This window comes from Apodemus sylvaticus, chromosome 5 (assembly GCF_947179515.1).
Source record: "Apodemus sylvaticus chromosome 5, mApoSyl1.1, whole genome shotgun sequence".
NCBI classification, from domain to species: Eukaryota; Metazoa; Chordata; class Mammalia; order Rodentia; family Muridae; genus Apodemus; species Apodemus sylvaticus.
The window spans coordinates 20,804,701-20,822,380 of NC_067476.1; the positions used below are offsets into that span (position 1 = coordinate 20,804,701).

A 17,680-nucleotide genomic window follows, 5' to 3' on the forward strand; every position below is an offset into this window, starting at 1 on the left:
TCATCATTTTTTTTCTTTTTTTTTTTCTTATGGCTACAGCATCCACCCTCAGTAGGCAGCGGTCCTGTCATTGTTCTTTTCTTCCTTAAACTGAAAGACTACAGGTTCTGAGGGAGTGGAAGAAGCCTGTCCAAACTGTGAGACCAGAGATCGCTGGGAAACTAGAGCTTCTCACCCCACTTCTGTTTAGTTATATCTTTAGATTTTAGAACATGAGCTGATGTAAGTGGTTGGTATGCTGCACATAGATATATTGATTGGTCTTGTTCAACTGATCTCAATCAGGCTATAGGGTCAGGGAGGAACATAATACACAACCATTCATTTGTTAAAGGATTTCCATTTTTACCAACTCCTGAGAGGATCTATAGTGAGGACATAATTAAGGCTCTTGATCATACAAACATATATTCTATATTGTCAGGGAACAAAACTATTAATCCACATTTTGCCAAACAGAACCTTATTCCGTGTTTTGAGAATACATCCACAGTATCAAGTTCTGGATGTTTTGCTATGGATTCCTACTCAGAAAAGGGTCAGTAGTGTCAGTAAAAGAAGTGGAAGCTACTAAAGTCTTTAACTTAACAAAAGGTCCATGGTTTATATACATGTTACTATGACATGTGCAGTAAATAGTATAAAGACATGTTGGGGGATTTTAAAAAGGCATTTTTTGCAATGTTATGACTTTTTTTAAAACATTTCCTCTCACTATTGCTTTCTTAAATATTGTTTGGTAATTTTTCCTAATTTTATAAATTAAAGCCAAGCATGTAAACCTAGAGAAAGCTGAGATCTTAATTTGACATTTATACAGAAATCATCACTTTCAAATGGACATTCCCATAGTTTTGTAATGCATGCATATATATATTCAGTGACAAGTAAAAAGAATTTGCTTTTGCCCTCTTTACAAAAAAGGGAGACACTGTTGTGTTTTAAATAATTTTTATATTTAAAATTTCACAAATTGTCATTTAGTCCCTTTTTTATGTGAGAGAAAATTTCATTAAAGGACAGTCTAGTTCAAACTCACTAGGTACGTAGCACATGCTATTCTCAAACTCACTATGTGACCCAGCTTAGCCTGGAAGTCAGACTTCCTCAGCATTCTATGTGCTGGGAAAATAGATGTACATCACATTTGGCTTTTATTCATGCAGTTTTTATGACAGGAAATATCACGATTAAAACACAGTAGCTGCATAGAAAAGAAATTTGAAATATTTTGACATCAATAAACTTTATCCTATCTCTTTCTCATATACTCATAAAACATCATTACCAAAACAAAGCAAAAAACCCACATTATATTATATTTATGAATAGGTGAAATGATAGAAATACTATAGAAAGTAGAATTTATCCAGTTTTAAGGTCCTGTCTGCTAACTACACAAACTTAAAACAAACCATATTCAGGTTGAATTTATTTGAATGGTATAAGGTTATGCTATGTTCTTTGGCATATTATGATGTTTGGAACTACAATATGAATCTTATTTCTCATTTCTTGTAACAAAATATAGTCATTGATCCACTCCATGGACAATCAGTCTTGCAGGTTAGCTACACAGGTTCATTCACAAAACAAAAAATCCTCCCAAACAGCACTTTTTCATAGACTGTCTCTTACAGGTTACAGTTTACATGAAGCTCTCTTTAAAAAGAAAAACTTAGATTCTAAAACTTAGCTGATAACAGCAATCCAACAGAGTTGATTATCTGTTTTACAGAAAGCATATAAGATGAAAGACTTCAGGGTAGAGAGAGTGATCCCCATCATTGGTCACATAACACTGTTACTATGTCCATGCTTGAAAAACAAACCAGTTTTAACTGCACTAAGAAATATGCAAGCCTTTTTTTTTTAACCTTAGATCCAAAAATAGAGCCCAGGAAAATGTCGTAGAGGTATAAAATCCACACAAAACTGAGAAGTGATAATCTAGCACTAAGTGTCTAATCTGGATAATCATAAAAGTGAGTTTTGTAAAGTTAAAAACATTTTAAGGAATCACAGAAATGCTCAGCCTGAATGTCTCTGCTAATGGCACAGTTGTTTTGCTAGGATTTTAATAGGTAATAATTAATCAACTCCTAATCAATATGATTCAGCCTCGCTGCAGAATCACTGCACTTACCCATGATTGTTAAGGCTGTAGCTTTTGTTAATTCTTCCTTCATTGACTCTATCACTTCTAAATTACCACCATCTAGGTTGCATCGGTTTATGGTTCCATTTCCAGAACTGATCCAATAAAGCTTATTCTCCACATAGTCTATGGATAGACCTGTAATTAAATTAAACAATTAAAGCCAGTAACAGTCAGTCAAATTGCAATATTCACTTTCCATCTATTGATTGGAGTGGAAAAAAAGGTTAAAAGTTCACATTTTGGTTTTATAAAATAAGACTTGGCTAATAGGAGGTTAAATAAATGGTGTCTTATATAGCTAAGGGGATTTGGGCTTTTATAGGCAACTTCACAGTAGATACTGATCAAAGAAAGCTTGGCATTAAAAGGAATGGCAGCTCCATTTTACAGATAAGAAAACTAATACCCACAATGCTAAGAAATCTGTGTTCTCAAAACAGACATCTGCAATTGCTGTGTGTTCCACACAATCAGAGATGACAGAGAAACAATGTCTCCTCTGTGCATTCAAGTTGGCAACCAAACATACTGTGTAGAAGCTTATAGGCAGATATTCAGATGCAGCCACAAACTGTTCCTGAGATCAAATAAGAGTATGAACAAACACAATCCTTCCAAAGCAAACAACAGAAAAATGACCAAGAGAGAACAAGAGAGAGAGAGAGAGAGAATAGAAGGGATTGACTGGAGTTTAAGTGAACTAAGAGGGTGAGATTTCACTAGGACAGTTATTCACTCCAGTGAGTCAAAGAGCAGAGAGGCACTAAGGTATAAGCACTATTGCACTCACCAAGAACCACTCAGCGAAACTGCATGGTGTTTCACCTGTGGACTGTCTTTGTTTCAGGAGAAACAGGAAGGGTTTACCAACAAAACCACAATGCAATAAAACAGTCATTATGGAGATATAGATTTAGACATTATTTGTATTGGCCACATCAGATAATTTACTTTAACTACTAATAAAATTAGGACAACAAATAATATAATACTAATAATGATATAAATAAATAAATATATAAATAAATAGTCACGTGTGATAGTTTAAGATGAAAATCTTCACCTGCAGATTTATGCCAACTGGATATGCCTTGCATAGTAGAAAGCTGGTAATATTACTAAATTTTCATAGTTGGCAACATTTGCCTACTACTTAGCTTTCTGCCTAATGATGCTAAAGTAAGACAAAGAATCAAATAAACATGCACACTTATAAAGAATCCTTTCTAAAATATGCAGTTTGTCTATGTCCATGAGAATTCTAAATTGTATCCGACAATCAAGCCAAGTCAGTAAAGAGCTACATTTTTGATGACTGCTTCTTCCCTCAAGATCTCTCAGTAGAACTTGGTTTTGGCATTTTGCCCTTGGTTTGAAGGAGAGAACTGTTACAAGTATACACAGGAAAGCCTCTGTTATGCTTCCTAAGGTGTAGTATCTGAAGGCAGTACATCATATTGTGACCTCTTTATCTATGTACCCACGGTACACATTTCTTTCAGGGCCATGTGCCAGAAAAAAACTATATATGGGAAACATAAAATTTTAACTGATCATATTTCTGTCTTGGTTTTGGCTGCGAAAAAATCAGAGTCAGATTTGTGAGCCATCTCCACTAGTCATAAAAGGATTGCATCTACAGTATTAGTTTTAGTCTAGTGTTGATAGACAAATCTATTATTTTCTTTCACCTGGAATATTGAGATCAATAGTGATGTCTAGCCATTCTTAGAGAATGTATTTGTTTAAGTTTCTTTAATCTTCTTTCTGGAGAGAGAGCAAGCTTTCTTATTGAACACGAGTGACTCCAAATTAACCCACAATTACTGAACCACTTTCTCAGCTACTGCATATTTGACAGTCTCTCTAATAGGAAATATATAATGTGGAATTCATCAGAAAATTAAGTGACAGTTGAGCCACTGAATTCTAGCATATATTATTCAATCTCTGTTTCTGGGCAATACATGAACACAGAAAAGGGAATCTATCACTATCAGCTGGTTATATGGTGTGCAGAAAAGATAATCTGTTAACAGAAAATCACACCTCAGTAAATATATTTTAAAAACTGTGCAATGCCTAAAAGGTTTTTTTACCCTGAAGTTGAGGCACACTCACAAATGAATAATTCATTATTAATTATATATGTGTTGATTTATTTTGTACTAGCTCAGACTGAATTATAAATTTTACCTGTTTGGCAAGTGATCTACCCTGAAGTACTCCTTCTGGACTATCAACTGCTTGACTAGTTTTATTTCGATAAGGCCTTGCTATTCTTCATCCCAGAAAAACCTCAAACTTGAAACCTTCTGCCCAGGTCTCTTATATAGTGAGATTAAAAGTGGAGGCCAGGGAGATGGGGTGGGAAAGATAATTCAGTAACTAAAGTGGTTGTCATCTAAATTTGAGGACTGGCAAGTCCTGTTTAGCCATGTGTAATGGACAGCATGACATGCTTCCTGTCCCTGTAAAGGAGTCAGCAGGTCATGGACTTCCATGAGTATCAGTGGTTGCTGTGGGCATAATGTACATGTTTTCATGATCCTCCTTTGAGGAATATTCTTTCTGATAAAGTGAATGACTCCATGATAATCAGAAACAGATGAATCTGGGAAGTGAGTACATGTCTATTTCTCAACAAAATGGTAGAAAGCTGTGACCTTCAGGACATCCCTTAAGGCTGTGGGAAAGAATAGTGAAAACATGAATTTAAATATACATAATTTCTCAACTACGCAAAATATAAGGATACAAAATATCCTACAAGGATCTTCACAGATCTAAAGGAACAGAGGCAGCTACACTCGACCCAGCTTAACTTGTCAGAAAAATACTAGGTAAGGAAATAAAGAGTCTTAGGGAGTGATGAAGTTTCTCGGTTGTAAGCCCAGCCTTTAATGACTGAGACATCTCTACAGCCCTCAGGCTGGTACTTGGCAAAGGGACCTCAATGTAATAACCAGAACACAGGTAAAAAGACAAGGTAGTGATATTTACATATAATCCCAGTAATGTGAAGGTAAGGACCGGTCGATATATGGCCAATCTAAACTCTATGGTCAGCTGTAGACAAGTGAGAGATCCTGTGCCAATAAACAAAAGGACTATACCTATGATGGACCTCTGGACTCAGACACATCTACACAAAATAGCATATGCACATACACCCCCATTTGTACTCATGCATACACACAATAATACATGTGTGGACCACAATGTTTAAAACAATGGAATTAAAAAATATACTACTTTCGGGGAGTGGGGGGGGGGCTAGAAATCATTTGAAATGTAAATAAATTATATCGAATAAAAAAAAATTAAATGGAAAAAAAAAAAGATCTCTATCATCGGGCTGGAGAGATGGCTCAGTGGTTAAGAGCACCGACTGCTCTTCTGAAGGTCCTGAGCTCAAATCCCAGCAACCACATAAAAAAAAATAAAATAAAAAAAAATATATACTACTTATACTCAAACTATATGAAAAATAGGAGGAAAGAAGTGATTCACTCTATGTCTACCTCTATGGCTTAGATTTTTACACATCTCTTGGGACCTGAACATTTTTAGATTAGTGGCTTTCAAATTCAAAAAATGTTTTATAAATATATCATATATATATATATATACACATATACACACTCATATATATATTTACACCATATGTGTATATATATATGTGTATATATATATATATATCAAATACCACTGAGACAATCCATATATCTTCCTTCTTGTTAAGTAGTTAAGTATATTTTTAAAGTGTGAATATTATTGAATGTGTTCATTTTCATATTTAGAAAATAGATTTTAATCCCTTTATAAGTTATGGTATGATTTTAGGACATTTGGAAAGTGTTAAACAGATAACAGTCTGTAAGGGCACTTGTCTTGTATGACTGATGATATGATTTTGGGATCTACAAAGTCTGTTTTACAAATACTGGTGTAAGTATGCTTAGGAATACTTGTGACTTATTAATATGCATGCTTTATGATCATGAGATTATTTATTACCTGCATGTTCATGGATGTGACCTTTTTGTGTTGAAGTTTGGAAGTCTGGATTTGTGGATAGATACTGTTTAAGTTTGATTTTATCATGAAATACCTATTTTTCTCCATTCACAGTGACTGAAAATTTTGCTGGGTATAGTATTCTAGATGGCATCTGTGGTTTTTTTAGATGCTGCTGGATATCTGTTGAGGCCATTCTGGCTTTTAGTGTAGAAATTTAATCCAGAAACATGGCTGCTCTGGGAAGGGATCAAATCCAAAGTCCTAGGTCTCTGCCATCCAGCTGGAATGAAGACATCCCACGTGCCTTTAATTTCTCTAGCTGGAATAAAGACATGCCCTTAGTGCATATCTTTAATCCCAAAGAATGAAGGTAAAAATAGTTACACCCATATTTGAAAGTGAAAACTAATTTAGTGGAAGGTAAAATAATAAATAAGATAGAGACTTGAGAGAATGTCAAAGATAGGATACAACCAACACTCATGAGAACAGATAGGAAAGAGAGGCTACTTAAGAGCAGTGCAGGGAGAGAATGGAGATGAATCAATTGAGTTTCTTGCATTTAGTTGAATGCAGTTGAGTTCACTTGATTTCCTGCACTTATGATCAATTATGTTCAGTTTATGTAATCAGTGCAGATAGAAAGCAGTTTTATTGGGACAATTTTACTGACATAGGTTGTAACTGAAGACAGAACAAGCCAGAGAATGCAAAAGAGATAGATTAGAACAAATAACCAGTTAGTCTGTGGTCAAACAGAGCAATTCAGTAAGAAGCCAAGAGAAGTCAGATTAAATAAGTAAGCTTGAGAAGGAGTTTGAGCTAAAAGAGATAAGTTGAAACAGCCATCCAGAATTTAGAAAGAATTAAAAAGATCAAGTGTATTCAACAGTAAGCCTCCAAGATTAAAGTTATATCTGGTGAATAAAAGATACTTTTATAGTTTAGAGACTTTATTGAGAAGTCGGGAGTAATTCTAATAGGTCTGGTTTTACATATTACTTGTCCTTTTCTCTTGAAACTTTTAATATTTGTACTTTGTCCTGTACCTTTAGTGTTTTGATTTTTATGTGGCAAGAGGGACTTTCTTTTCTGGTCCAATCTATTTAGGTTTCTGTAAACTTCTTGTACCTTCATAAACATGTTCTTCTTTAGGCTAGAAAATGTTTCTTTTATGATTCTGTTAATAATATTTTCTGTGTCTTTGAGCTGGGAATCTTCTCTTTCTTCTATCCTGTTACCCTTAGGTTTGATTTTTTTTCACAGTGTCTCAGATTTCCTAAATGTTTTGTACAAGGAACTTTTTAGACTTAACATTTTCATTGATTGATGTATCTATTTATTTCCATTGTATCTCCAATGTTTGAGATTCTCTCTTCATCTCTTGTATGATGTTGGTGATGCTTGGGGCTGTAGTTTCTGCTTATTTATCTAGATTTTCCATTTCCAGAATTCCCCCAGTATGTGTTTTCTTTATTGCTTCTATTCCCATCATCAGGTCCTGAACAGTTTTATTCATTCACTTCAACTGCTGTTTATACTGTGCTTTCTTTAAGGGATATATACATAAGTATTTAGTTGTCAGCAGTATGCCTAGAAGCTCTAACAACACTGAAAATTAAATTGACATATGTATTTACTAAAAAATTTTGAATATATCACATGTTTTGCTACCATTCAAAGGATAAATCACTAAACAGCGTAGTAGTAGCCATTTAATGGAATAAAAAATAGTGGTACTAGAATGGGAAATCAATTGCAATGAGGAAAATACATCAAATATGAAAATGTTTATAAAATTTCCCAGAATGGATATCAGGGAATATAATTATGCTACACTAGAAGGTATGCAGATATGGAGAGTGGAATTTTAACATCTTTACAAATAAACATATCATGTAATTAACTTAAGGAAGTTTCTCAAAAAATTGTCCAGAGATGTGTGATGTTTATATTATTATATTTAAATTATAGTTAATTATTATATTATTATTTTTAAATAATAACTGAGTAAAATTATTAAGAGACTCTCTTTAAGCTATCAATGTAATTGTAGTCACATTCAATAAAAATATTCATCAATATCCTGAGGTCATGGTTACCTGAAAAAATCTAAATAAAACAACAAAATTAGAGAAAATAAGGAAAATCATCATTTAAATTGAAAAAAAACATTATAAAATGCAAAATATTTACTTTTCCCTATCCCTCTTAGTAGTATAAATGTTGAATTTGTATCTGTGCGTCGACTCTCATTTTTTAATATATTCCAAAAAATTCTCTTCATGTATTGTTTACTTGATCATTTTCATTATGTATGCCATATTAATTTTCTGAAAGAATATAAGTTGCCAAACTAATGTAATTCTCACATAACTGGTATAATACAAACATTGATATATAAAAATATAATTCTTTTAAACAATATATTTTTCTTTCTTTTTTTAATCAATATATTATTTATTTACATTTCAAATGATTTCCCATTTTCTGGCTCCCCCCTCACCAAAAGTCCCATAAGCTCTCTTCCCTCCCTCTATTCCACCATCCAACCCTTCCCACTTCCCTGTTCTGGTATTCCCCTATACTGCTACACTGAGTCTTTCCAGAACCAGGGACCACACCTCTGTTCCTCTTGGATATCAATTAATATGTGGATTATGTCTTGGGTATTCCACATTTCTAGGCTAATATCCACTTATAAGTGAGTGCATACCATGATTGATCTTTTGAGACTGGGTTGCCTCACTTAGTATGATGTTCTCCAGATCCATCCATTTATCTAAGAATTTCATGAACTCATTGTTTCTGATGGGTGAATAGAACTCCATTGTGTAAATATACCACATTTTTTGTATCCATTCCTCCATTGAGGGACGCCTAGGTTCTTTCCAGCTTCTGCCTATTACAAACAGGGCTGCTATGAATATAGTGGAACATGTGTCTTTTTTGCAGGCCGGGGAATCCTCTGGGTATATGCCCGGGAGTGGTATAGTAGGGTCTTCTAGAAGTGTCATGTCCAGATTTCTGAGGAACCGCCAGACTGATTTCCAAAGTGGTTGTACCATTTTGCAATCCCACCAGCAGTGGAGGAGTGTTCCTCTTTCTCCACATCCTTGCCAGCACCTGCTGTCTCCTGAGTTTTTAACCTTAGCCATTCTGACTGGTGTGAGGTGAAATCTCAGGGTTGTTTTGACTTGCATTTCCCTAATGACTAATGATGTTAAACATTTCTTAAGGTGCTTCTCAGCCATCTGACGTTCTTCCTGGGAAAATTCTTTGTTTAGCTCTGTACCCCACTTTTTAATAGGGTTATTTGGTTCTCTGGGGTCTACCTTCTTGAGTTCCTTGTATATATTAGATATTAGTCCTCTGTCAGATTTAGGGTTGGTGAAGATCCTTTCACAATCTGTTGGTTGATGTTTTGTCCTTTTGACAGTGTCCTTTGCCGTACAGAAACTTTGTAATTTTATGACGTCCCATTTGTCAATTCTTGATCTTAGAGCATAAGCTATTGGTGTGCTAATCAGGAACTGTTCCCCTGTGCCCATGTCCTCAAGTGTCTTTCCCAGTTTCTTTTCTATTAGTTTCAGTGTGTCAGGTTTCATGTGGAGGTCCTTGATCCACTTGGAGTTGAGCTTAGTGCAAGGAGATAAGAATGGTTAATTCACATTCTTCTACATGCTGACCTCCAGTTGAGCCAGCACCATTTGTTGAAAGGCTGTCTTTTTCCCATTGGATGTTTTCAGCTCCTTTGTCAAAAATCAAGTGACCATAGGTATGTGGGTTCATTTCTGGGTCTTCAATCCTATTCCATTGATCCACTTGCCTGACATTGTACCAGTACCATGCAGTTATTATCACTATTGCTCTGTAGTAATTTTTGAGGTCTGGGATACTGATATCCCCAGAAGTTCTTGTACTGTTGAGAATAGTTTTAGCTATCCTGGGTTTTTGTTATTCCAGATGAATTTGAGAATTGCTCTTTCTAACTCTCTGAAGAACTGAGTTGGGATTTTGATGGTAATTGCATTGAATCTGTAGATTGCTTTTGGCAAGATGGCCATTTTAACTATATTAATCTTGCCAATCCATGAGCATGGAAGATTTTTCCATTTTCTGATGTCTTGTTCAATTTCCTTCTTCAGAGATCTGAAGTTTTTGTGATCAGTCTTTCACTTGTTTGGTTAGAGTCACCTCAAGATACTTTATGTTGTTTGTGGCTATTGTGAAGGGTATCATTTCCCTAATTTCTTTTTCAGTCTGCTTATCCTTTGAGTATATAAAGGCTACTGATTTGCTTGAGTTGATTTTGTAACCAGCCACTTTGCTGAATTTGTTTTTCAGCTGTAGGAGTTCTCTGGTAGAGTTTTTTGGGTCACTTAAGTAACACCCATACTTTTCAAACTATTTTACCAAATAGAAACAGAAGGAACACTACCCAACACTTCTATGAAGCCACAAGTATGCTGATACCAAAACCACACAAAGATCCAACAAAGAAAGAGTATTTCAGGCTAATATCCCTTATGAATATTGATGCAAATATACTCAATAAAATTCTTGCCCACCGAATCCAAGAACACATCAAAATGATTATCCACCAGGATCAAGTAGGCTTCATCCCAGGAATGCAGGGATGGTTCAATACACAGAAATCCATCAATGCCATCCACTACATAAACAAACTCGAAGGAAAAAAACCACATAATCATTTCATTAGATGCTGAAAAAGCATTTGACAAAATTCAGCATCCTTTCATGCTAAAAGCATTGGAAAGAACTGGAATTCAAGGTCCATATCTAAACATAGTAAAAGCAATATACAGCAAACTGGTAGCCAACATCAAACTAAACGGAGAGAAACTTTAAGCAATCCCACTAAAATCGGGGACTAAACAAGGCTGCCCCCTCTCTACATATAGAGAACTTTTTTATGATAGTTATTCAGAAACTATCTTTTCAATATTGTTCTTGAAGTCCTAGCTAGAGCAATTAGACAACATAAGGAGGTCAAAGGGATACAAATTATTTTTTTATCATTAATAATGTGGTTTTAAATAATATAACAATTATAATTACATAATTCAGTTTATGAGTTTTATGTCTTTTCTCTTTTAAAGTCACAGAATTAAACCTGTATATAAAGAATAAGTGTTTTAAGAGACAAAAATTAAAATTTAACCAAAAAGCTCTCTTCCATGATTGGAAGTTATCATTAACTATAACATTATTAAAAAGCACTGAAACTCAGATTATGACCAAAAATTCAGATGCCTAGTTATTAGCCCCCCTTTTGTTTTCTGGGATTTATTTATTTATTTATTTATTTATTTATTTATTTATTTTTAGACATGGTTTCTCTATGTAGCCCTGGCTGTCCTGGAACTCACTCTGTAGACCAGGCTGGCCTTGAACTCAGAAATCCATCTGCCTCTGCCTTTCAAGTGCTGGGATTAAAGCTGTGTGCCACCACCACCCAGCTAGTTATTATCCCTTAATTCAGCTAGATTGCAGGATGACAGTGTGGGAGCAACACAAACCTAAACATCTGTCCATGTCATCTTCATGAACAGCTTCGTAGCTCCTGAGAAGACTTTAAATGCTATGTTTAATGAATGTACTGGTAAAACCCAAGGATTCTAATTGAATGACTCTGTTCTCTCTTATGTGATGACAATATAAGATACAATTCTTCAGTGGTGTTCCTAGAATAAAAATACTCCACCAGGGTCAGTTAGTAATTGTATGACACACTGGGCAGGGATATTGCTTGACACGTAAAATGCTAGTCACATGAGAATAAGGATCTGGGCCATCCCCAGAACCCATTTAAAAAGTGAGGTGTTGTGGAACATGCTTGTAATTTCATGTCTGGGATAGTGAGGACAGGCAGATTGTTGCAAACTGGTGCTTTCTGGCCAGCTAGTCAAGTGTAATTTATGGGCTGCAAGCTCCAATGAAAGACTTTGTCTCAAAAAGCAAGGTGTCTTTTCCTGATGAATAATACCCTCCATACTCAGTCACATGCACATACACATGCATAATAATGTGTATGTGCACACATACACATGCATAATAATGTGTATGTGTACACATACACACACACAGACACACACACACACACACACACACACATACACATACACACATACTGCATGTACATGATGATGAGGCCTAATGAATAGGAAGCTCTTGATAAATACCAGGTATTCACCATAAGCATGTTTCCTTATATACACTTAAAGCTAAGTTCTTTTGAAACCTTGAACCCATCTCTCTGGGAATCTCTGCTAATTTCAGATGATTTGATTATTACAAATAGATTTTTCTAATTGAGCATGCTAGCAAATACATATAATTTCAGTTCTCAGGAATATGAAGAAGAAGAATTAGGTTCAAAGTCAGTCCAGTCCCCTGTATCAGATACAGTAGAAAACAAATCAAAAATCAGTCTACATGATTAGGCATAGTTTTTTCAATTATAAGGCAAAAAGTTATACAACTTTACATTATGAAATGTGGTAAATGCCATACTTAGTTATATAGCATTTGTAACCCTAATACTCAACAATAGACAAGTATCAACAACACAGTATGGAATTCAACAGGTTAAATGTCAAGAAAACACTAAATCTCAGACAATAATACACAGATGGCAAAATGAACATCTTGAGAAGATGTTCAGTAGCTTAAGAAATTCATATTATAATGAATAATACTATCCATCTATCAGAATGGCTGAACTGAGAGTTACTGAGGAAACTAGGAACCATTCACTACCACGCTACAGCCAGGAGTGTGAAGTGCTAGAGGCACTGTGGAAAACCATCAGGAGGAGCTTTGTAATCAAGGACAGGGCTTGATGAGAAAAGGGCTCAGTTGCATAAGCTCTGTCCCTACAAGCATGAGAACAGGAATTATGACCCCAAGACCTAAAGCAGGGCAGAAGTGACTGGTACCTGTAATCCGAGCACTGTCAACAAGAACCATTATTTGAGTAAATGAAGTGAAGAGTGATCTGAGAAGATAAGCAGTGTCAACTTCAAGCCTACACATACACACGCCCATTTACTCACATTTGTAGGTGAGTAAATACAAATGCAAACATACTACATACATGCATAAATAAAAAGGAACAAATATGCAAAACCCAAGTTTATTCTTTCCAAAGGACTCAACAATTGGACATGGGAATTTAGACCAGAAAAATAACAAATATTTACAAATAAATGCTGGTACTTGAATATTTATAGTAATTATAACTCTCAGAACTATAACCATAGTATGTACCTTAAGGTTATAGAACACTACACAGACAAAACAAAGAACAAACTGTTATGACAAAAGAAATAGTGTCAAGGACTCTACAGAAAAAAAATCCGCAATGAAAATCCTGTCTCAAAAGCTTCATGACTGGCCAGCTACTTTACTCCCCTAAAGACAGCATAGCCTGAAGGCATCCCAGGAGTTCCCTTACACAGAAAGAATGGAACCAGGCAATCTCAGGAGGTAGGACTTGGGGATACCCTCTAGAATGTACCAGAGACCTGGGAGGTGAGAGACTCTCAGGACTCAAAGGGAGGGACCTTAGATGAAATGCTTTACAGTGGGGACTGGGAACTTGTAGAGCCCATCTCCAACAGAAAGATAGGGCATCAAGTGAGGGATGGGCTTGCCATCCATAGTCTAAAATTATGACCAAGAATTGTTCCTGTCTGAAAGAACTACAGGGACAAAAGTGGAGAAGAGCTGGAGGAGAAGGAGGTTCAGCAACAGGTCCAAATTAAGTTCCAGCTCAAGGTGATGCCCCATGGCCTGACACTAGTACTGAGGCTATGTGTGCTCACAAAAAAGGGGGCCTATCATGACTGCCCTCCAAAAGACCCAACAAGCAACTGAAAGAGTCAGATGCAGATAATTATACTCAACCGATGGACCAAAGCTGCTGACCCCTGTGGGTGAATTAGGGAAAGCTAAAAGAAACTGAGGAGGAAGGCAACCCTGTAGGAAGACTAGCAGTCTAAATGAACCTGGACCCCCAAGATCTCAGACCCCCAAGACCCCCCCTCAGACATGGGGTCACCAACCAGGCAGCATACACCAGATGATATGAGGCTCCCAACACACATACAACAGAGAGCTCCTGGGTCTGGATTCAGACAGAGAAGATGCACCTAACCCTCAAGAGACTAGAGGCCCCAGGGAGTGTGGAGGTCTGGTGGGATGGAGGTTGTGAGGAGGCTTCCCCCTGGAGACAGGACAAGTGGTGCAGGTATGGGATGTAGAACAGTTAGAGGGTAGACCTGGAGGGGGATAAAATATGGCCTATAAATAAAGCTTAAATAAAATTAAAAAATTCATGAGCACACTATAAAGCATCATTTCTATATTGAGAACCAGGGGAGCTAAGTCACGAAGAAAGCACATGTGATTTTAAATGGGTGAGGTAAAGCACTGCCATCTACTCATAGGGTTACATTGTATAGACCTAAATGAATGAACACACAGAGGCAAGTTGAATTAAAGTATCTAGGTAAATGATCATAGCAGCTTTATTTGCAATAGCCAGAAATTAAAAACAAACTAGAATTTCCTCAACTGAAGAATGGATTAAAAAAATGTGATAATCTACACAATGAAATACTCTTCAGTTATTAAAAACAAAGACAACATGAAATTTGCAGGCAAATGGATGGAACTTGAGAATATTATCCTGAGTGAGATAACCCAGTCTCAAAAGGACAGGATTCATGGTATGTAATTATAAATGGATATAAGTCATAAAATATAGGATACCCATGGTACACTCCACCCAAAGAAATTAAACAAGAAGGAAGACACAAAGGAGGAAGCTCCTATCTCACTTAGAAGAGAAAATAATATAGTCATAAAAGGCAGATGGAGGGAGGCATCTGGGTGTGAGAGGGGATGGGGGGGAGTAGGAGAATTCAAGTATCAGGTTTGGGGAGGGACAGCAGAGATGCCCAGAGAGTCATAAAAGTAAATGAAAATATACAACTTATGGGGCTGGGGAGGTGGGGGCATCTCCAGAAAATGACAGAGACCAGGGGTAAGGGAGGCACCCAAGAATGAATGGGGGTGACTTTAGCAGTAATGCTCAGCACTGGAATACGAAACCTAAAAAGGCCACCTCCTGTAGCAAGGCAGTAATGCCAGTAGATCAATAGGGACACCAACTCACTCACAAAACTTTCCACCCAAAATCTATCCTGTCCACAAAAAATGCAGGCATGGAAGATAAGGCAGAGAAGGAATGGCCAAACAATAATTGTTCCAACTTGAGACCCATCTTATGGGCAATCACTAATGTCTGACATTATTAATGATAGTCTGTTATGCCTGCAGACAGGAGTCTAGCATAGCTGTCCTCTTACAGGCTCCACCCAGCAGCTGCTGCCTTAGACCGATGCAGACACCCACAGTCAAACAGTGGGTAAAGACTGGGGAAGAATAGGGGAAAGAATTACAGACCCTGAGGGGATAGGAACTCTAAAGTAAGGCCAACAGAGTCAATTAACCTAGACTTTTGGGGCTTTCAGAGACTGAACCGCCAACCAAAGAGCTTCCACCAGGCTGTCCCTAGGTCTCCCAGCACATAGGTAGCAGATGTGCAGTTTGGTCTTCATGTAGGTACTGAAAAACCACAACCAGGCTATCCTAAAGGCTGTTGCCTCTACATGGGATGTTTTCATAGCTGGGCTGCCTTGTCTAGGCTCAGTGGGAAAGGAGGTGCTTAGCCCTCAGATACTTGATGTGCCAGGAGAGGTTGGGGAGGGGACCACACTGGCTCAGAGGAGAAGAGGAAGAGGGAAAATTTGTGGAAGGGGGAGTCCAGGATGGTGCAGTGAGCAGGATGTAAATTGAGAGAATAAATAAAAATAAATACATAAAATAAAATAATAACATTAAAGGAAAGAAATCTGAGTGAGACTGTCATATTATTACAGTAACAGTCTCAGTTCATATGTTGCACTGCTGATTCTGTGTAATTTTCCAACTGGAGAACATCAAATAAAGATTACATGAGAGCTCTCTGCATTAATTTTAAAATACTTTTGCGATTACATTTATATTATTTCCCATGTCTTTTATTCCATTCAAATTTTCCATGGATCTTCTCATTGTTCTCTGTCAAGTTCATGTTCTCTTTTTCATTAATTGCTGCTACATGTGTATGAATATTTAAAATATACATATAAATTCCTAAGTAGAAAAATAGTCCTTGCTCAATCTGTGAGCAATGTTACTGGTGTGTATGTTTTTCTCGGCTGACTATTTGGTGTTGTATTACAAACTGGAATGTTCTGTGTTAAAGAAAACTCTTTTCTCCTGCTATCAGCATTCCTTTGTTTCCTATCTGTCTTTACCTAGGGTTGAAGCCTGTGGGGTTTTCCCTTTCCATATTGTCATGTGTCTTGGTACAGCTCTTGTTCAGGTTACCTTTAAGCAATCATTTTGTTCAATCTTCAGAGTGTAACCTCTCTGACATTCCCAGGAAACACAATCTTAAAGAAAATTTCCTATTCCTTTGGCCATTAAAATCTTTTTGCCCTCTGCTGTAATGTTTCCTGAGCCTTAGTTTCAGGAATTGTGAATGTTTCTATCACGGCTGGCCTCAACAACTCTTATTGTATGCATAAGAATATATATATATATATATATATATATATATACATATATATATATGTATATATATATATATATGTGTGTGTGTGTGTGTGTGTGTGTGACACACACACACACATATAAAATCTGGTTGTTTAGTTAAAAATGGTTTTAAGTTCTCCTCCAAGATCCATAAATTCACTAGCTCCAGGTAGCTAGGTATCCAGTACTAGGCATGTTGAGAAGGCTTTAAATGCAATTAAAAAGCAGTTGGCTACCAGCAAAGTATGTGTGTCACTACTACACTCTTAAGAGTTACAGTATGGTCACTTGATCTTCGACAAAGGGGCTAAAAGCATCCAGTGGGAAAAAGATAGTCTTTTCAACAAATGATGCTGGTTCAATTGGAGGTCAGCATGCAGAAGAATGTGAATCGATCCATTCTTATCTCCTTGTACTAAGAACAACTGCAAATGGATCAAGGACCTCCACATAAAACCTGACACACTGAAACTAATAGAAAAGAAACTGTGGAAGACCCTTGAGGACATGGGCACAGGGGAAAAGTTCCTGAATAGAACACCAATAGCTTATGCTCTAAGATCAAGAATTGACAAATGGGACCTCATAAAACTACAAAGTTTCTGTAAGGCAAAGGACACTGTCAAAAGGACAAAACATCAACCAACAGATTGGGAAAGGATCTTCACCAACGCTAAATCTGACAGAGGACTAATATCTAATATATACAGAGAACTCAAGAAAGTAGAACCTAGAGAACCAAATAACCCCATTAAAAAGTGGGGTTATTAACTGAGTTAAACAAAGATTTTTCACATGAAGAACTTCAGAGGGCTGAGAAACACC

At 36.5% G+C, this 17,680-nt stretch overlaps 1 protein-coding gene across 1 annotated transcript in view; it reads right to left on the reverse strand.

Moving 5' to 3' along the window:
• Positions 1–17,680, reverse strand: part of Lrp1b (LDL receptor related protein 1B) — a 1,719,438-nt gene that overhangs the window by 649,387 nt on the left and 1,052,371 nt on the right. Inside the window, exon 32 of the mRNA XM_052181021.1 lies at positions 2,147–2,296. Coding sequence (XP_052036981.1) covers positions 2,147–2,296 — 150 coding nt within the window. The remainder of the gene's footprint in view (positions 1–2,146; positions 2,297–17,680) is intronic.